The following is a 21,645-nucleotide window of genomic DNA, read 5'->3' on the forward strand; positions in this document are numbered from 1 at the left end:
AGACCCCCAGGAATACATCAGGACCTGCATTTATAGGTTGCCACGCAACAACGAAATGCAACCATTTTTCAAAAATCACTTTGTCAATCTCCTTTTCTGATTAGTGTCATTGTCGTGTCATTGTCGATAACATTGGCATTAATTATGATGAGGAAGATGTTGATGAGGATGGGGTTACTAACTACACATTTTTCTATTTTATGCAGTTGTTTCTCTTTGGTCAATTGAATATTGATCGAAAATGGCTGACCATTATGCTTTGGTCAACCATTGGTTTGCAGATGCCATTGTTGTGGATAGCGAGCGGGTCATCTGAACAGGTGAACATATGGCAGAGTTTATCAGAGATCTTATTGCTCACTGTGTGATGTATGTTGCCGTGACACACAATCCAAAGAGGATTACAACATGAATAAAACATGCCTCAAACAAACAGATCCATTCCACGTATTCACTGATTAGTTTAACATAGGATGAGGGTCTTACATGTACTGAATCAATATGAACACCTGTTGAGTAAGATACTGGTGGGTCACAGTGTGACCGCAGCAGGCATGGAGGCAAAATATAAAAGCAGCTCTTTTGTTGCAAATATAAAACATGAACGAATCAATTTTGAAGTATATTTGTAGATGTCCAGATAACAAATTAATCAACTAAATCATCCTATACAATTTTCGGTGTATAGTGGAGATCCTTCCGCTCTCTCCGTCATCTTCATCTGAAAAATCGAAATCCCTCAGGTATTGTGTTAAAACGACCTTGATAAGATGGCCTGGATAGCTCAGAACGCAGTGCACCAGCAATCAAAACTGTTCTGGCAATCAGTGGATGGTTGCTGAGTTAAATTATCTGATTTTACTCATTATATATTTATTTTCTATTGCTATTTTGGTATTATCCTGTCCGTACATTGCTAGTGAATGCAGACCTCAGTAAAATGTCCTTGTATTGTGTTCAAGCTGTAGGCCTACATGATTCCATTTCCCAAGACCTTTCCTTGCATTTCCATTTTCCACCTTTCTTAACTGTATATCTATAAAAAACATACAGCAGAATTATTTACAAAATAAAAGTCTGCTGTTGACATGGAATTTTCTGATTTGCTGCTTCACAACATTAATGTTTGACCAAAATGGAATACATGAAACCAATGCGAGGGCAGATTGCATTCATAGCGTGCAATGACTGAATACTATCATATCTAATCTCATTGAATATGGGGTAATCTACTGAATCAAACGTAATGTCACAACACATACTATACACCTATCTACACACTTGTATGAATAGCTCTGCAGTAATCTCCAATAGTAATGGCTCTTCATCAACACTTCATCCAACAGGTGAAGCGGTGGTTATTCTAGCTATGATCTGAGTATGAAGGAAAGTCTCATGGCTGTATTTTACCTAAGCCATTAGTTATCAGGAGCATTGTTTAAATAAATGTTACCCACCACCTACAACGAGTCTGCGAATGTTCAGTATAATTTCAGAGATGAGACGTAAAACAATGAAGTTGAAACACTTGACAATAATAAAATGTGATTATGCGACTCATCATAATTAGCCACCTGTGTGAGCCGTATATGAAAGGAGGACCCAGCCAATCAAAAACGGGCTACATCACCATGGGGACATATGGGGGGCGGGGAGGGGGGTCTATTGTCTCCTTAGCAATCAGAGTGTGTGAGGAAGGGATCTATGTCATCTACAAGGACACTGGAATATGCAGACTTTTGTGCTGAATGTCTCCAATAAGGGTGGGATATTTTGGAATATTTGTGCTTTATTATAAGCTAAATGTTTTGTTGCAACGCAATAAATTACACATCTTTTATAATGTAAGAACATAAAGTACCTACAAATTAAATCATTATCTGGAAATTGAATATTTCCGAAATGTTATTCGCAAGTTAGGGTTAGGGTTAGTCATCGACAGAGAGATAGACACAGAGACCCTGCATGTCTAAAATTGTGCAGAAAAATAAATAAAGTCTTGAATCAGATTCATATCACTGAATATTTCACAGAGCGACTCCCCATCTGCCCCAAAGTCAATACAGCCAAGCCATGTCGCGAGATAGATGCAAGGCGATCCCGTCAAGTTTGAGGAGGAGAAGAGTCAGAATTATGTTCTGCCCTTCTTCTTATTCCTTGAAAATCCTGTCAGCCTGCGCCGGCACATAGCTGAGCCACCGAGCACATTCTCCCCGGCACCTCTCGGTTTCTGTCTCGGGGGGGGCCGGGGGGGGGGGGGGGGGTATCTGCCAAGTCAGAATTAAAAGTTCATGCTTCGAAATCGCCCTCCCCCGACACTGGATCAGAGCAGGCATGTAGGGCACCAACTTGCCCGACTCTTCTTCTATTTGTTCTTCGGCAGCGCTGCTGAAGGGAGCGTGGTGCTTGTATCAGTGCTGAGGTGTTGTGATCGCAGAGAACAAATGTAATCCTTCTCAGTTTGTTTGAAAATCTGATTCGGCCAACTAGTCTGGAGTAAGAGTATCTGTTACTTTTTATTATCTTTTTATTTCATTGTCATCAAACTGTTAATGATTACTAGACAGTACGTAGGGGAAATAGTATATCAATATATTGATTCATAGACAGCATATGTAAATATATATAGAGAGAGAGAAAAAGAGAAAAAAAGAGAGAGAGAGAGCGAGAGAGAGAGAGAGAGAGAGAGAGAGAGAGAGAGAGAGAGAGAGAGAGAGAGAGAGAGAGAGAGAGAGAGAGAGAGAGAGAGAGATTCTTCATGTAAAAAATCCCATGAATCTTATCCGACCATCGTAGAAATCCCTGTCACTGTGAATTGACAGTTGATATAATTCCTGCATTACCTTATCTCCACGTGAGGTATAACGTTGTGGAAAGAGAAGGCTGATCCCTGCGAAGACTTGTCAGGTTTATCAGAAGCTGGTGTCTGCCAACGCTTACAATTAACACGCCATGTCAAGGAAATTTATTTTTGTTTGAATTGCACGAGTATTGAGAGGATTAGATACAAGATCGATAGAACCGGGTTCAAAGAGAAAATAAGAAAAGAGGGTATGAGTATGAGTATGAATATTATGATGGTTAGATGGAAAGCACCAACCATCCTATCCTTTATTAATATTTTAAACAATTTCTGCAAAAAGATTCATTTAATTCCCAAAGGGAATTGTCTCAAACTGAGAGAGAAGGGTAGCCCTACTTGAACCAAGCTCCTTGCTCTGTCACAGTTGAGGAAACCAAGACACAATGCCCCCTAGACAATTCTTTATATTCCAGATACACATCTGTTTCCAAAGAGCCCTGTAGTGCTGTACGATTAATCCATTTATGGTGTCCTGGCATTTGCTTATCACAGTAACACATTTAACGCAATTACTCTATACGAGAAATGCAGTGTGTGTGTGTGTGTGCGTGTGTGTGTGTGGTGTGTGTGTGTGTGTGTGTGTGTGTGTGTGTGTGTGTGTGTGTGTGTGTGTGTGTGTGTGTGTGTGTGTGTGTGTGTGTGTGTGTGTGTGTGTGTGTGTGTTCGTGTGTGTGTGTGTGTGTGGGTGTGTGTGTGTTTGTGTGAGTGTAGATGCATGCATTTGTGTGTGTGTGAGCATGTATATGTGTGCAAGTATGGGTGTGTTGTTAAAGGCAACATGAAATGGAAAGTCATACAATGGCCCCTCACCAACTGATTTGTGTTGATGTGAATTAGTGTAAGTGAGTGACATGACATTCCAACCGAGCATACTGGTAATACTTAAGCGACGAAGTTTCGGCCATAACCCCTCCCCATCCCCGCTCACTGTCAGAATCTCATACACCTTGTCTTCCAAGAGGATCTTCTCATTTCACATGTCACAACCGTGTTCTTTACCCTTCACATTTTCTTGAATTAAAGTAAATATTACTTCCTGTCTTCTTTAATAGAGTTTTGTGTGTGTCACTGTACAACGCATGTGGCTGTAGGGGCTGGCGGCCGCCTTTTCTTAGTACCTGATGTTTAATGCCATTTAATTCAAAACTAAGACAAAAGGGATGGGCCCTGACATTTTTAGGAAAGTATATCCAATCAGAACCAGTCATCCAAATGTGTCAAATGGGAATTCAGATGATCACAGGAGGAGGAGTGGTGAAAATAACTGTAATGCATCATCGGTTACGTTTCAATATGTTGTATTTGAGTAATTAAGTAATTTAGATGACATCATGGATTATCATGTTTCCTTCAAGTTACTGGGGCAGGATGGTCTAATGCTTAGGTTGCTTGACTCCTAGCCAAAATGTACGTGTTTGATCCCAAATGTCTCAAACCCCTAACAGTTAGTAAGTGTGGATTAAAGCATCAGCCAACCGCATACGTCCTACTAAATATTAATATGATTTTTTTAGTATGCTGGAGAGATTTTCCACATTTATGTGAGCAATTATTGGTTTTAGAGAGCTAAATTTGATTGTTGAGCTTGATACTAAGCTGTTACACCCCTTCTCCCAATTAAAACAATGTTAAAATTACTGGAGAAAACACAGAACAAAAAATAAAAGTAGATAATGACGTAATATTTTTTATTTGTATACATAAGGGAGCGAAAATCCTCAAGTTTGTTTCTCTATAACTGCCTGGGGGTTTCACACAACGCCTTACTGGAGACATAAATTGAGATCATAGACTAAATTTAGTCTGAGTAGTGTGTTGATTTGAAATAGCTTGACCATGTCTTGGAGCACTCACTGCTCCCCGACCATATCCTTGGCTGTTAATGCAAAAGCATCTGTCAAACCCTTCTGGTTCTGCTTACAAATTCCTGCAGTCATCACTCCACTAGTCTGCCCGTTTGCCATAGGAATTTGTTGACATTGAATCTGTCACAAACGGTTGACGCAATTTCTCCAGTTAATACTCCTAGTACACTATTCCAAAATTAAAAAGAGTTTAAAAATAAAAAAATTGCAAGAAAACACAACCCATTAAGGGACTTCTTTTGGGTGTGTTGTTCCCTCCTAAAACCATTATTCTTCCTCCTCCATCTTAAAACGATTATTGAGGACCAAAATATGTGAGGTGAAGAGGCTTCCTGAGCCATAATTTTTTGTGGCTGTCAACAAAATGGGCCTCGGCATTAGAAGCTTTTGAAACATGTCCATAATGCATAATTTCCCCCCTTCAATTTAATGTCACCCAAAAAGATTAAAAAGTTGATACAGAGAGTGAGAAATAGGAGGGGGTGGGGAAGGTGAGAGGGAGAATGAGATAGTAGGAGAAAGAAAGAGAGATATGATTATGAGTCACATTATTAATTATCCCATATTTACTTTTTGAACTCTTTGAATCTCATTGGTGTTGGATCCCAACACAAATGGAATCCACAACTGAGGACAAACATGCAGCAGAGAGTTGTGAAGAGTCATCCTACCTTCCATGACATAGACCAGGGAGCCCACGTCCCCTTCCTTGATGATGCATGAGTCCTTGCCATACTCCACGGGGTACATGCAGTCCACAATCTCCTGGATCTGGGACAGCTCCAGGTTCTTCATGAAGTCATTGTCCAGGATGGCCTCCTTGATCAGGTCCTTGGACCTGGAGGAAGATGCATAAATGAATGAATGATGAATTAATATATGAATGAATAATGGATGGAATGGATGGATGGATATGTTTTTAAGGGAAACACAAAAAAAAAAGAGATTCTAATATATTGTAGTCTTGTATACACCTAACACGTTTTGGTATTCAATTTGAGGAATGCTGTGATTGTCGGAGTGACCTTCATGGACATAGAGAAGCTGATGAAAGACATAAAGAAATGCTGTTGTCCAATCTTGTAAACGCCTACTCTATTTTGGAATTGAATACGATTTCTATGAATATCTTGAGAGATATGGTGACAATGAGCAGGTCCTGAGGATGATTTATTAGTATTCTCGATCCACCCTTACAGGTCCATGAATTGAATAAATGAATGAATTGATGGAAAAGTTTATTTATAGGTGAACCAGAAATAACCAGAAATAAGAAATAATAATTTGTTTGGGAGAGACATCAGTGAACTGTACGGAATAGAAAAAGATAAGGACATGTATCAAGGCTAGGGAATAACACAATGTACCAGACCTACTACATGACTTGATTCCAACTATCAAGAGAGATTACATTCACTCATCTATTTGGGGAAGGGAAGGGAAGGTAAAAGAAAGAGAATTTGCTTCACACCATCCAACAAAAAAAGAAACAATAGTAAAAGAAAAAAGTTTCCCTCATCTCCCACTGACTTTACCCGGTTCCTGATAGGGTTTACATCTATCTCCATGAAGTCAGACGCTTTTATCTAAAATGACTTACAAGTGAGGCTGAGAATAACCAACCTAATGCATTCACTTAAAATGTGCGTACCGACCTAAACGTTCCAAGTGCTGAAAAACCAACTTTCTAAAAAAAGAAAAGAGCTAAACAGGAGGGAGTAGCTACAGGGATATGAAAGACACGGTCAACACTTTTATTATTTTATTATTAATGGTGTAGTTATATGATACGATATGTAGATATAGTTTAAATAACAACAACTAGCTCCCGCTTTCATTCACCCTGGCAAAAGGGGGTTTTCTGTGCCCCCAGCAAATGGGAGTCATGGGGGGGACCCAAAGTGCCCGGGGCCCCCATGACTAGCCAGCGGGGCCCCTTACCAAGCCTCCCTAGTTGTCTATACAGGCAGAGCAGCACTTTGCAATAACATCAGTCTTCCAGTCCATTGTGAGGGAAGATATATTTGCCTTGATTTGCTAGTCGAACTTTGGGGACTGCAAGAGTGGAGCTCTCCTTAAAAGGAGAAAATATGCACTTTTAGAGTGGAAAAAATAGAAGAGGAAGAGAAGAGATAGAGGAAGAGGCTCAGGAAATTGGAGAGAGAGAGAGAGAGAGAGAGAGAGAGAGAGAGAGAGAGAGAGAGAGAGAGAGAGAGAGGGAGGGAGGGAGGGGGGAGAGAGAGAGAGAGAGAGAGAGAGAGAGAGAGAGAGAGAGAGAGAGAGAGAGAGAGAGAGAGAGAGAGAGAGAGAGAGAGAGAGAGAGAGAGGGAGGGAGGGGGGGAGAGAGAGAGAGAGAGAGAGAGAGAGAGAGAGAGAGAGAGAGAGAGAGAGAGAGAGAGAGAGAGAGAGAGAGAGAGAGAGAGAGAGAGAGAGAAAGAAAGAAAGAAGATCGAAAGTGTGTGCTGAACTTTCCTGAACTTCTTTGTTAATCCCTTTTGAAATAGATACGGCCAGAGTTTGAGAAATATTGCTGGTAAGTGACAAGGTGGTTTACATGTTTAGTCATCTAAAAGGTATAACCATTTCTTTTTTTCTCCAAAATACCTCAATCAGACTTTGCATGTAATGGTGATTGCATTTTTGGCCCAGTCATTACAAACCCTTATTTGCACTTCATGGAGTTATGAATAGCATTATTTCATTTGCATGTAAAAATAACATAAAACCTTTCCAAATATATTTATACTTCCAAAGCACAAGGATTACGAAAACGGCAATGGCCCACGACAACCCATTCCACTAGTGGTTGTAAAACACAGAAGAGATGCCATTTGGGGCTAAACATACTGGTCAGTGACATAGATATCTGGCAGATATCAGAGTTCAGCTAAAAGCCTGTGGAACACTCTCCTGTCAGAATGAGGCATTAAGGACGTCTAGGCAAAGAGATAATCATCGCAGCCTATCGTTTTATGATATCCCTGCACCGCAGGGTCAGAATGAGAAATGATATATTTTGCAGAGATCAACAAACACAAAGATTTGACCTCTACTACAACACTTTTGACAGCGGGAGGGGAAAGACAGATACAGATATAGACAGTCTACATTTAGAAGTTTGTAACGCATAACCTTCAATGGGAAAATAATGCTTGGTTTTGTACGCTTATGAAGTCTTATCGGCAATACCGATGCAATATGTCACTTTCAGCTTTCAGACCCACACACGCACATACAAACACACGCACGCACGCACGCGCACACACACACACACACACACACACACACACACACACACACACACACACACACACACACACACACACACACACACACACTCACACACACACCGGCAAACAAGCACACCACAGTAATGTATTTCCTCTTTCTTCACTTTGACTTGCTGTTTCTCTATATACAAACTAAGTGTATCCTATATGGTGCTTTCTTAGTAGCTCAAGTTAGAGCTAGAGTTGACAGACAGAAAACATTTATTGTGTGCTAAAGGTGCCTTATCCTACCTGATGCGACATACAAGACGAAAATGCTTACAGCAGATTGAGGCTAACTACAAGGCCTAATTATAGCTACTTTAATTAAACCTACTTCGGGCTTTTGGGGTAGAAAGGGAGGGTGACTTGGCTGAGGTCATGAATGTCGAAGGCTGTGGGTTCCGCCGAGATCGCCTGTCTCTTGGTTCGCTGCTGCTCGTGCAACTCGGTCTGTTTGTGGACCTGTTGGGTGGCCGGTTTGATAACAGAGCGGTATTTGTCTAGTTCAGTCTGTAGCCTCTGGATGAGCTCGTCTTTCTGGTCGAGCTCTAGTTCAAGCTCGTCGATGAGCGCGTCTCGCTGCCGCAGCTCCTCGATTTTCTCCTGGAGCGCGTACTGGAGGTCGCGCAAGGTGCCCATCTCGCTCTGGGTAAGCGACGCCGTGTGTGCAGTGGTCCGGAATAACTTTATCCTAGGCGCTCTTCCGTCCACTCTTGATCCTCTCCCCTCGACCTTTTCCGCCAGGATACTTTATCAGGCATGAACAGATCGCAACGACACAACCAGCCTTTTTCGTAACGGAATTCCTCGCGTGGCTCCCCGCGCGTATTTTCGACTGCACTAAAAAACGCCGATGTTAGCCGTACCCAAGGAAGTTTCCCTTCTCCTTGCCTCCTTTTTTTTTTTTTTTTTAAACAAGTCTCCCTCGGCTGCGCAGCATCTGAGGAGCGTCCTCCCCATGTGCGTCAAGAGGCGACCCTGAGAGAGAAGGCAATGGCGCAACAAGGGCGCCTGCAGGAAACGGCAGTATAATGCAGTCTGAGGGAGTGAGAAAAAAACGATGTTCTCACCGAATCAAACAAGAGAGAAAAAAAATTATAATGGCCTATCAGAAACACATCGCTCCGGGTACCATGTCATCACATCGCAATACCTCGCCTGGTTCGCTCTTCGCGCTTCAAGGAATAGATGAAATACAATGAAAACAAATTGGTACTGGAGTTAATTTAGGTTAAATGAACCCTCATATCGCAAAAGGATACTTTGATTAGGCCTAGCCTATTCTATTTTTTTTTATTAAACATTAATAATAATGCTGAAGAAAACTTAATGAACGGACACATTTTTCCTTCAAAACAAAGATAATTATAAACAGCAAAAGAAAAAAAAGATGGCATTGACATTGTCCTATAAGCGATTTGCATTTGTGGATCGATAGACCTATAGAAACGGCCGTATTAAACCCTAGAAATAAGCCATGTGTCTCTGTCCTGAAACCTGCCAAATACAATGGGCCGATTACAGGTGTGCGTTATATTAGCAGTTAACATCAGTTAAAGGTGAAGGGATCGAGCGCTTAAAGACAAAAACTCCCTCGACAAATCTTCTTGAAAACGAAAACCAACCATAACTTTTCTGAAGTGGTAGCCATTGCCAATTATTAATCTCAACAAAGGGTGTTTTTATCAAAACACTCTCTGAAAGATCACAGGTGCCCTCTAGTGGTACAATATGATACAAGATTTTCGTCACCCTACCAAGAGCCCTTTCTGTGTGTTCGCAGCACTTGCAAACAACACTACATGTTCTAATTATCATTGCATGAAATACTATAATTCGAAAATGCAATTATACAAACAATTTTATGCAAAGGATTGCTATACATAGTTTACTGCTATAAACGGGGATATCACCATTATCACCGTCATCCTCGCTAGAAATTAATGATATGAGTGAAATGTAACAGAAAACAATGAGCAATGCAAAATCACAATGAGAAAGGGAGAAATATGGGTGGGGATTCGTCGCATGTGCAACACGGATGACAATGCCGACATTCCCTTTAGCAAGGCATTTAACCCCTAAATCACAAGAGGGTTGACGCCACCGCCGGCGTGTGCACAGGAATTCAAGGCATTATGGCAGAAAGGCATTCAGTGGCTGCTCCAGCTATCACGGAAATAAACTGTACAGCGGGATCTGGTTCGTTTTGTGTTGATGGGACTCCCAGCCAAGAGGTTCTGGTTTCGAACCCCAATGTCCCAATTATACAAGCATCCTTGAGCAAGATGCCTAACACACCTACTTGCTCATTAAAGCTATAGGCAATTTGGAAAAAATAGCAAGAATAAGATAGATTTTGAGCTTACTCCCCCTTCCTCACTCACTCTTTAGCTTTAGCAATAGGTCTGTCTGGCCCTGTGGAAGACTGATCATAGGCAAAGAGCAGGCAGAGCAGGTAGCCAGGTACGTAGGCAGACAGAAAGGAAGGCAATCCATTTGGATGGACGGGCTTATTACCGGCCTGCAACAGCCTGGACATGATAATGATGTGATGATTGCTGTAGGGATGTAAAGGCGAAAAAATATATATTGAGCTTCTAAAATATTTTTTCTTATAAAGGTCTCTGCTCTATGCCTGAATAGTAACCCTCCACTTGCCAAACAACTGTAGCTTCAAAAACAGTTTAAAAAATAGCATTAGCATCATGCTAACACTGATCACAAAAACGCAGAGTCATTCAGCATGTCCTCGTTTCGATAAAAAATAAAAGAACACAGTCACCGACACCCAAGGTTTAGGCGATGCCACTACACAGTTAAAACAGGTAACTTCCTGCGTGCCCACTGCCACAGTGCTTAATTAAACTATCCCGGATATGTGCGTTCTCTGTAGTCCTCAGACCCATTCCCCCATAAGCCCCGCCCACCACTGCCCTTCAGGCCACCTCTGGACCGGAGACACCGGGCTTTATATTTCACCTCTCGCCATCCAGCTCAGCCTTTTCCTACGCCGATCGATGGAAACAAGATCCCATGCACCATGCTTTGGTAATGCGATGAGTGGGCTGGGGGTTGGGGTGGGGGTAGAGTCGAGGCGCTGGTGGTGCTCAGGGGGGGGCAGACTGGTGCCATGCTCTGACACTAATTGGGGTCAAACCATCTTCCATCACCCCAGGATCCTGAAGGCCCCCAGGTACCGACCACATAGGAGGGCAGGATCCTGAAGCCCCCTTGTACAGAACCAAGGGGCAGGATCCTGAAGCCCCCCAGGTTCAGAAATCAGGAGGGTAGGATCCTAAAGCCACCCAGGTAAAGAACACAGGAAGGCAGGTTCCTGAAGGCTACCTGCCTTAGATCAGTTCCCTTGTGTCTGGATAACCATAGCTCATCCCTTGAGGTATTTCTCATGCTTTTCTCATTTTCCCTGTGAATGTAGTATTGCCCATTCGTTATGTGCAATTAGTCATGCAAGGTTGTCTGCTCAGGACACACGAGCAATGCTGATGCTGTCACAGTATTAGTGAATATATTAGGTATTTATATTCTACACAGGCACAAACAAATCAACGCTGAATTCTGCACCCCCTGCACACACACACACACACACTCAGTCACACACGCACACCCTCACGCACACCCTCACACACAAAGGCATGCACAGATACACCCTGTATCTGTCAATGGACCTCGGTCATCCATTCATCCTTCTTCATTCAGCCATCATCCTTGTTCTCGTCATCTAATTCCATCAAAGGATTGGTGGATCCCTTTACACACCACTTTGCCCAAGGGCCAGGGGGGCCCAAAGAGGGGCCACATTCTAAACTACTGACCACACAAATAAATTATTACTTTGTGTTACATTTCTAAATGTGTCTTTGTCTCTGTGATCACTATATGTGATTCAATGTCAGTGAGTGTCTGACATAGGGAGGGACACAATACTTATACTCAGTGTCTGAATGCCTGCTGTGTGAACGTGAATGTATGTTTGTGTGTGTGTGTGTGTGTGTGTGTGTGTGTGTGTGTGTGTGTGTGTGTGTGTGTGTGTGTGTGTGTGTGTGTGTGTGTGTGTGTGTGTGTGTGTGTGTGTGTGTGTGTGTGTGTGTGTGTGTGTGTGTGTGTGTTAGTGTTTGTGTGTGTGTGCATGTGACCAGGCCACAGTGACCTGCCGGTTATCATGGCACAGTGGTTAATGACAAAGTCGATTATTTCATTTCTACAGCTTCATCAGCTCTAATGAAATCAGGAAATTGCATCGACAACTTAAGAATAATATCAATCAGGCCCTAATTAATGTTGGCACGCCCATTGTGCTGTTTTTGTGCACAGGGCATATTAACATAATGAGCAAATCTGCCAGTTGTCTGAAGATTGAAAGAGTTGGAGAGCTTTCAACTTGAAGAGTGAGAGAATGAATGAGAGGGTTGTGTGTTCGTATGTGTGTGCGTGTATTTGCGCGCGTGTCTGCCGGCGTGAGTGCGTGTGTGTGAGTCGAGAGTGTGTGCGTGAGTTCATAGACAAATTGTATGAACCTATCAAGCACCAAGCACGTAACACACAATAAGTGTATATTTTTAAATTATGGTGTGTATGTATACATTTTGAAGGCATAACGTGAAGCACCAAAAAGGTGATGACGATGAAGGAAGCATATGGTCCAACAAAGCGTTTTCTAATGGAGTATTAAATATCCTCAGACATGCACTCCGGGCGCGCAGCGTCGAGCTACTAAAAGCCAATAATGCATCGTACTTCCTCCCCTCCCCGTCCCGGGGGACCAGCCCTGATGGATCCGATCAATTAGGACCTCTTTCTCAGGCCCTTCTCGGAGCTGCGTCACCGGCTCTCAGGATGATCACGCAACCCATTCATGGAAGCATCCTCACCCCTTCGACTGCTGCAGGACCAGGGATGGAAACGCGGGTTTTTCGGGGGGTGGGGTTGTGCAATTGACTTTGAGTAGTTCAAAACATTGTGGTTTCTTTTGGAATGTGGAGCGCATTAGCAGGCACACACACGTGCATCTCAACGTGTATTTCAATGTGTGGATGTAAAGCGTGCAGTGTCCCCTCCCTACTCACCCACCTACCCTTCCACCTTTCAAATAATATAAGGTAACACTGGCTCGCATCAGTGATGATAAGTGTCTTACCAGTCCGACTTGGGATATTTCCTAAAAGGTTGTCTGGAGAGGTCTTGGTGCGTCTGGGGCTCCGCAGAGATGCCCTGCGCCCTTCGAGTCCGCGGTCCGAGAAGTTGGGCGCTGGGCAACACGGACTGACATTTGTGCAATTTTCTTTTCAATTCTTGAATCTCATCGTCCCTGTCCGCCAGTCGCCTCTCCAAGTCTCGTATCCTCTCCTCCTTCAGCAACAAGATCTTGGCAAAGTCCTCCTCGAGGTCGCTCATTGTGTTATCCTCTCCTCGCTCAAACTTTGCAGCAAAGCTCCTTCCGAGGACGCCACAACTCCCGATAGTCGAACAGGTTGGAAGGGAAATGGTCCTGGAAACGCGTTGGCAAAAATGTCCGGTGTCTTTAACGATCCCCCTCTTTCATCCGTAATACAACAACCTGAATATCTGTGAACGCCCTGAGAAAACTGAGGCTAAACCCGGTTACTATTCAGAGGGAGAGAGCCGACGGCTGATAGATCCGCTGGGCGCTTCAGTCCACTGATCCTCCGGGGAGCTGAGGACGATCCCTCATTGAGAAACCAATTACAACAGCGCGTTTCCCTTCAATGGGCGCACGGCGCAAGTGGACGAAAGCATCGAGGAATGGCCGAGGCTACACAAATACCGCCCTCTCTGCCCTGCAATAATACACCAGCAGCCAAATATTTGTTGCTCTGTCAACTATTTTTACCATCACAGATAGACTCAAGGCTGCGGATGGAGTAGCGAGGCTCCGACCACGGGGGAGCGCGCTTGCAGTCTCGACACAGTTAACATGTCCATCCTCATTGCTGCCATTTGTGGGTCGTGTTGGGATCCTCAGGCAAAACAAACCGAACAAGTTAAGTCATGCATTAGCGCGGAACTGTAAAGTACCTAACCTGACCTAGTTTAATTTAAGCTACTGTTGACATATCACTAAAATCAATAGGAACAATGTGTATAGGCAATTCAGTTCAGTGGAGATTGGGCTTAACGTGAATTGGATATACATGGAATCGATGTGAATAGCACAGCACACACAGTAAAGTTGATCACAGACTTTAAAATTCCAAACCAATTCCTTGGTAGTAATTACCATTAGACTACAATGCATGAACATCCAATCTGTATTCAGTGCCCTTAATATAACTTCAGGGGAAAGAGACACGAGGGGACTATTCCTCATTAAGATTCAGGGTTAAAAATAGACCAGTTGGGTTTTCATTCGTCAACGGGCCTAGTTCCGAGTATGCCCCCCTGTCACATTTAGTCAGTGTGTGTCAGTGGTTCTGCCTGGCACAAACCACCGTGTACACATTTGTATGCCTCATTATCTCTTTCCTTCTGTTTTGACAGTCACTTATGTGAAATATTATATGTGTGATAGCCTACACAGTATATATTTTGAATAATTTGCTATCTTTAGATATTATTACCCAGCATGTTGTGGATAGTCTACCCACTTTAACAGTGGACAGTGCTTTCAGAACAATTCAGTGTCTTCCTGTATTTTTAGATATCCCAAGTTATCAACAATATGTATATGTGGTGATAGTTTACCCACTTTTACAATGGACAGGTAGTACTCCTAGTGCTTCTAGCTATTGTTTTTTCTCGAGGATTCATTCATCACTCGCTGCCAAATCCTCTTCCTCAAGCACTGCCCCATTTGCTTTATCTGCATCTCCGTGGGATGGCTGGTAAATGAGGAAAGTGAAATTAAGTTTCATTCTCTTGTAACGTTGTAAACATTGAACATGGTGAGGTCTTAAAATAGAATCAGTGCATAATCAGTGTCCAACTACGCAAACTCGTTTACATGTTCTTTCCTATAGAGTTCAAATTTTAAAAACACATTAAAATCCTATCTATACTCTGATTATTTACATAGCCATATCATCCTAGCCGTGACCTTAACTCTGCAATGACCCGACAGGGCTTTCTCAAACGAAGCCTTTCATTATGCTTTTCTTTTTTTCTCCCTGTATTTGCATTCAGCAGGAATGTAGCAGCACCAGTTTGGGTTTTAGCCTATGTTTAGTTAGCAGTTTGTGGGATATCGGGCACATCGTTTTTCTTTTGGCTTTAGTGGACGAGTAAAGTGTGAGTTCACCTGGGTGGATCAAGCTATCCTGTAGATGCTGATGGCCTTAATTGGGTGTAATAGTCCCTGTTGGAGTGAGTCACTGTATATGTGCTTGGTGAGGTAATTCTGCCCACACTGCAATAAATGATATTGGTATATTTCACAGGGGTTTGTAGAGAGATAGCGAGAGAAAGTGAGATTTATGGAGAGAGAGAGAGAGAGAGAGAGAGAGAGAGAGAGAGAGAGAGAGAGAGAGAGAGAGAGAGAGAGAGAGAGAGAGAGAGAGAGAGACACAATGCCCTCTCGCCCACCTCAGGGATAGATCAACTTACGGAAGAGCAGGGGCCAGACATTAGTCATTGTTTTCCTGTAACACATGCACACACACACACACACACACACACACACACACACACACACACACACACACACACACACACACACACACACACACACACACTTACACAGACGCACACACACAATCACAGAAAGGGAGAGAGAGGGGAGAGGTTGAGAGAGGCAATAGAATGAGTCAAAGTGTGTGGGAGAGAGATAGATAGATATCATGGGTATACCCAGGAATATACTAGGTTTAGGATCCTCACACACACACTCACACACACACAGACACGAAGTCACACAAAACACACACACACACGTTCATACACGCACAGTCACACTAAACACACTGATCTGCATTAGAACCCACAGCACACACACACATAGTCATACGAAACACTAACCAACACAAGCACAATGCACACAACACACACACACACACTGACACATACTGTGTGACAGATGTACGAGCGAGCTTGTATACGGGAACTAAGCGCGTCTAACAGTAACAGTGCTCAATATGGGCCCTACGGTTCCCGGGGGAGGGGGGGGGGGCGGGCCTCCTGTGCTGTTCAACTTTGACCCCTGGTAGCTTCTGATGGTGTACTTCACACAGAACACACACACACACACACACACACACACACACACACACGCACACACGCACGCGCGCGCACGCACGCACGCACGCACGCACACACACACACACACACACGCACACACGCACGCACACACACGCACACACGCACACACACACACACACACACACACACACACACACACACACACACACACACACTCCTAGAGCCCGGCTAGCTATGGAAGCAGCTGGCCCCAAGCCCCGGGGCCGCCTTGTCCAGGAAAGCTGAGCCAGGCGCTGGAGGAAGGTGAGCTAATCTGTACAGACCGCAAGGGAGACGACCGGAAGAGGTGCTTACGATGCGGGCATCTGTCTCTCCGTCGCTCTCTATCTCTCTCTCTCCCCCCCCCCACCCCCTCCCTCTCTCTCCCCCCTCTCTTACTCTCGTTTTCTATCTCTCTTTCTCTCTCTCTGTCTCTGTCTCTTTTTCAAACTCATTCGTCTCTATCTCTCTGTTTCCCTCCCTCTGTCACTCTCGTCCCCGGTTTTCCCTCCATTTCCCTTTATCTATCTCTGACTCTCTCTTATCTATCGGTCTATCTCTGTCTGAACTTCTCTCACTGCCTCTAATCTATATTCAAAGGGCTTCTAGTCATCTATGTCTGGTACTACGTATTTCTTTCTCTGTATCTCCCCCCCTCTCTATCTCTCACTGTCTTTCTGGCTCCCTCTTGCTCTGGCTCTGTGTCTACCTCTGTCAAACGCTCCGTATCTCCCTGTCTCTCTCTCATCTAAATTAAAAGGGCTTCTATTCATCTGTTTATCTGTCTATATTTCTCTCTCTCTCTCTCTCTCTCTCTCTCTCTCTCTCTCTCTCTCTCTCTCTCTCTCTCTCTCTCTCTCTCTCTCTCTCTCTCTCTCTCTCTCAGCACCTCTCCTTTACCCTGCTCTTTCTCTGTCCTTCTATTTTTCTCCTGCTCTCCCTCTGAGTGTCAACCTCTATCAAATGATATGTCTCACTCCCTCTCCCTTTCGCCTTCATCACCCTTTATGTCTCCCTCTAATACTATTTCTGTCTCAAACTCTGTCTCTCAATGTCCAATCTCAAAGCTCTCATTCTAGTCATCTATCTATCTGTCTCTGTTTCTCTGTTTCTCGACCTCTCTCTCGCTCTTTCTCTCTCTTTGTCACGCCCTCACTGTCTCTGTTCCTCTCTCCCCCCTTCTCTCTTATGGCTTATGTACATTAAAAAATGTCACTTTAGGTCGCTTTGGATGAAAATCTGCTAAATGGCTAATGAGTAACTTGTGATTCGGATAGTGTGACAAATCCCGTCCTGTAGTGTTCACATCTGTTAGCGGTGTTGGGTGGTTTGTGGATGAGCCTCATTAAGGAAAACAGACACATTACCACCTGTTTCAGAGCTGTAGCCTGACAAAAAAAGACACGTAAAAATGCAATCACTTTTTTTAAAGTTCTTCCAAACGACAGGAGTCTGTGGACTCTAGGACTCTAGGTTCTCCACAATGGACTCTAGGTTCTCCAAATTCTCTGAATTGCTGGCTGTCTCCAGTGATTATATGAAAAGATGATGATACCATTGAAGGAGTACCAAGCCAAAAACCCAAAGGCAATTACCAGTAAAATAATTACTAAATTCCAATTCATTTCTCAATCTTGATTGCCGAAACAGTCATTTTCTCCCAAACATGTGGAGCTTCAGCCAATGGACACGTAAGAGAAAAACTCAACAATCAGCATACCATTGTATCATCAGTCATTGTGTGATGAATGAAGTCAACCTTATCAAGTGTAGACATTTTTACATTGACAGTCACTCAATATATGCTTTTATCGTAAGCCTCTTTGAAGTGAAGAGTGGAAGTAGTTGACTCATAAAAACAAAACAAGTCGATTTTTCTCGTCATTGGATGTGAACAGAATGGACGAACTGACAACAGTTTGACTGAACTTTGTCCGAACTCTTATCCAATCAGACCTCAGTGGCCCACGGCCAGTATAAAATAGTGGTATACATCGTTTATAAGGTTTTTGTGGTGAAGAATAATAAAAGGCCTGTTAATAATGGCTTGAAAATAAAAATGGTCAATCTTTATTTAAGCTTTTTTGTAATGATAGTGTTTTTATACACAAAATAAACACACTTCATATTAAGAGGATATTTAATATCATTATTTAATAATGTGTTCAGTTGTATTTTGTATATTTTTAATCCCTCCTCGTTACATAACGGAATAATTCCTCATGTGCAATCTTGCCTGGCAATAAAACGTCTTCCCGTACAGATTCTGCATCTGATGCAACACAAAATATACAAAATAGTGTCAAGCTTAAAAGGTCTTGGGGTTATGTTCTTTGGTTTATTTTAGTGCCTCAATGAGCATCACATTATGACCTCTGTGTTTCTGGAGGGGTTTGCCCGGGGCGGGAGAGGTCACAGGTGGTTGTGTCACCCTGGTCATAAATCCAGACGAACAAATGTCTAGTTATGCTGGAGGTAACCCAAGGACTCTGGAAGACCCTGCTCTACACACAACCTTCAATGAGGCAGGGTTGACCTTTCTCTTGTTCTTCTCCATGTTGGTATCCAGATAGAACAGATAAAATAAAGAAGTTGTCGATGTGTTTTATTTTAAATACCTAGATTCACCTTCGCAACTCTCTGTGTTTTGTATTTGTTATCACTACTAACATTTTTGTGCTACGTACTGGACCATTCGGCTTGCTATAATAATTTGACTTTGTTGTACAATTTTCTTTATCTTATCTATCAACTTAATACCTAACCCTAGCACTTTTCTTCACTCCATATCTGACTCCACATCGGTGAAAATAGAATATATTGTCACGTTCTCATCATCACTATCATGGCCACAGTGTCGCCTTTACTAAAAAGCCCAAAGACCTGTTTGTATTAAATGACAAGATAAATGGGGCCAACGCATTGGGGCAATGCCTCTCTTCATCCCTGGGTTTGAAGGTCTTAAGACTTAGTTTAAAAGTGTCTTTCCTCCCTGGAGTCAGTGCCTAGGCCGAGCGACTGAGTCAACAAACCGGTGTAGCACTGCAGCTGTGTGGATGTGTTAATGAAACTAAACCTTTAGACAGCCTCCCTTTAACACCAGTCGCCCCTCTGCCGATCCCCTGCCGAATAGCTCTCTTGCCCTATCCCTCTCTCGTTGACGCTGGGTGTCTCTCACCCGCTCTCTTTCTCTGTAATGCTGGGTGTCTCTCACCCGCTCTCTTTCTCTGTAATGCTGGGTGTTTCTCGCCCGCTCTCTTTCTCTGTAATGCTGGGTGTCTCTCGCCCGCTCTCTTTCTCTGTAATGCTGGGTGTCTCTCACCCGCTCTCTTTCTCTGTAATGCTGGGTGTCTCTCGCCCAGTCTCTCTCTGTGATGCTTGGTGTCTCTCGCTCTCTCTTTTTCTGTTTGTGTGAATCACATATTTGGGGAAGGAGAAGGAGAGTGTGATAGCATATGCAAACATGTGCTTCTGTGTGTGTGTTTGTGTGTGTGTGTGTGTGTGTGTGTGTGTGTGTGTGTGTGTGTGTGTGTGTGTGTGTGTGTGTGTGTGTGTGTGTGTGTGTGTGTGTGTGTGTGTGTGTGCCCGCATGCCTGAGAGAATGTGCATCCGAAGGCCTGTCCCCCAATGAATGTATGTACAGTGTAAATACATTCCTGTAAATACCCCCAATGTATTTACAGGAGATCTAGATATCCTCATGTCATCGGTGTGTGTTCCCGTGTGTGTGTGTGTGTGTGTGTGTGTGTGTGTGTGTGTGTGTGTGTGTGTGTGTGTGTGTGTGTGTGTGTGTGTGTGTGAGAGAAAGTGATCCCATGTGTGTGCATGCATGTGTGTGTGCGCACGTGCCCCTGTTGCGTAAGAGAGCGGTGAACACACCTGAGAGATGAGTCACGTCGGCGGGGCTGCTAGCGTAGCGGCCCTTATCAGCCTGTTAGCCAGGAATGTGTTTAATGGAAAGCCGTTTGAGGGAAGCCGGCGTACCCGGGTGTTAGCTGCTGTAAGCTGTACCATATGGTATCCGTCTGTACACCCCCCGCACCCCCACACACACACACACACACACCCCCCACCCCCTCCGACCGCTAGCCCTAGACCTTAGTCCACGGCACTTTCTCTCACGGAGAGCCGTGTGCTGTACAATGTGTATATGCCAGCACAGCGGCTGTTTTAAACAACGAAGCGCAAGGGCACATTTGATCTTCGCTTATAAAAACCAGAGGACCTAGCCGCATGTGTGAGTAATGGTATACCCTTTTTGTGTGTGTGTGTGTGTGTGTGTGTGTGTGTGTGTGTGTGTGTGTGTGTGTGTGTGTGTGTGTGTGTGTGTGTGTGTGTGTGTGTGTGTGTGTGTGTGTGTGTGCGTGTGGGTGTGCATGTGTGTGTGTGTCTGCGTGTGCATCCAGATCTATCTGAGTGTGTGTTGGGTTGGAGGCTCGTCAAAACGGCTGTGTGTGCACTTGCGTGCAAATGTGTGTGTGTCCTGTGCAGGCCAATGTGAATGCGCTGGAGGTGGGGGGCATCGGCTATTGGGCTCATGGAGAATCCGAGGCTATTGCATCCATCCTCAGCCACTCCTGCCTCCTCCATCACCCCTTGCATACCACAGAGGGGCCTCTGTGCACCTCCACGGGCACTAAGCCCCGCTGTGTTTATAAATGCAGGGACATCGAGTGATGATACGACAACAAAGTTTTTCCAAGCGGCTGGAACGCCCTGACAACCCTGCCACAACACGCTTTACACTTTACTTCAACGCGCTCATAAAGTTCAGCGGAGCCAAAGATAGACACAGGCAGTCGGGAAAGGCAGCCGTAAATCAGTGAAAGACCCCCGGGGGCCCCCTCGTGGAGAAGGGGTCTTTAGATGGGGGGGGGGGGGGCTCGGCTTGCTGCTGTTGTTGTGAACCTTCACCTCGCGCCCTTCAGCTATGGGTTCTGGGTCTTTCGGTAGAGGTAGGGTGTGAGAGCTATATGAATAACTCTGTTTGCTACATTACGACTATGACTCTATTAATGCTCTGCTGCACACTATATATGTAACATTGTACATTAATGTTTCGATTGAATATCCTTGTACAGTTGCAATTTAGTATGATTTTATGGCAGCAGCATATAAAAAAAAAAACACTTTCCGATGTTTCTGTGTGTTTTTTGCACTCTTTTCGACAGCGCCATGTCAATGGTATGTTATAGTGCAACAGCATCGGATCCCCCTGAACCCCTTTCGGTAAGGTCGGCCTTTAAGACTTGGGGGTGGCGGTGGTCTCTCAACATTCCTCTCTCAGCGGGATATTCAACAGGCCACCACCTGTACCGTGTCAACAACCAGCGGGCTGTTAATGCACAGGGTTAACTGTTACAGCATTCACGTCACCCTAAGTAGACGTCATTGTAAAAAGAGATATACACGCACATATATATATGCATAGCTC

The 21,645-nt window shown here is 43.9% G+C and overlaps 1 protein-coding gene across 2 annotated transcripts in view; it reads right to left on the reverse strand.

Annotated features, from left to right (window-relative positions):
- The window catches only part of LOC130404506 (cGMP-dependent protein kinase 1), a 71,505-nt gene extending 57,830 nt beyond the window's left edge, over positions 1 to 13,675 (reverse strand). Inside the window, exons 1-2 of one of the 2 annotated variants that reach the window (XM_056609285.1) lie at positions 13,159 to 13,675; positions 5,400 to 5,566 (exon numbers count right to left, since the gene is read on the reverse strand). In XM_056609285.1, coding sequence (XP_056465260.1) covers positions 5,400 to 5,566; positions 13,159 to 13,415 — 424 coding nt within the window. In that variant the 5' untranslated portion in view covers positions 13,416 to 13,675. Of the gene's footprint in view, positions 1 to 5,399; positions 5,567 to 8,334; positions 8,882 to 13,158 lie in introns of those variants that run through there. The other variant, XM_056609283.1, reaches the window with a different exon arrangement.
- Positions 13,676 to 21,645: the final 7,970 nt, after the last annotated feature.

This window comes from Gadus chalcogrammus, chromosome 15, assembly GCF_026213295.1.
Source record: "Gadus chalcogrammus isolate NIFS_2021 chromosome 15, NIFS_Gcha_1.0, whole genome shotgun sequence".
NCBI classification, from domain to species: Eukaryota; Metazoa; Chordata; class Actinopteri; order Gadiformes; family Gadidae; genus Gadus; species Gadus chalcogrammus.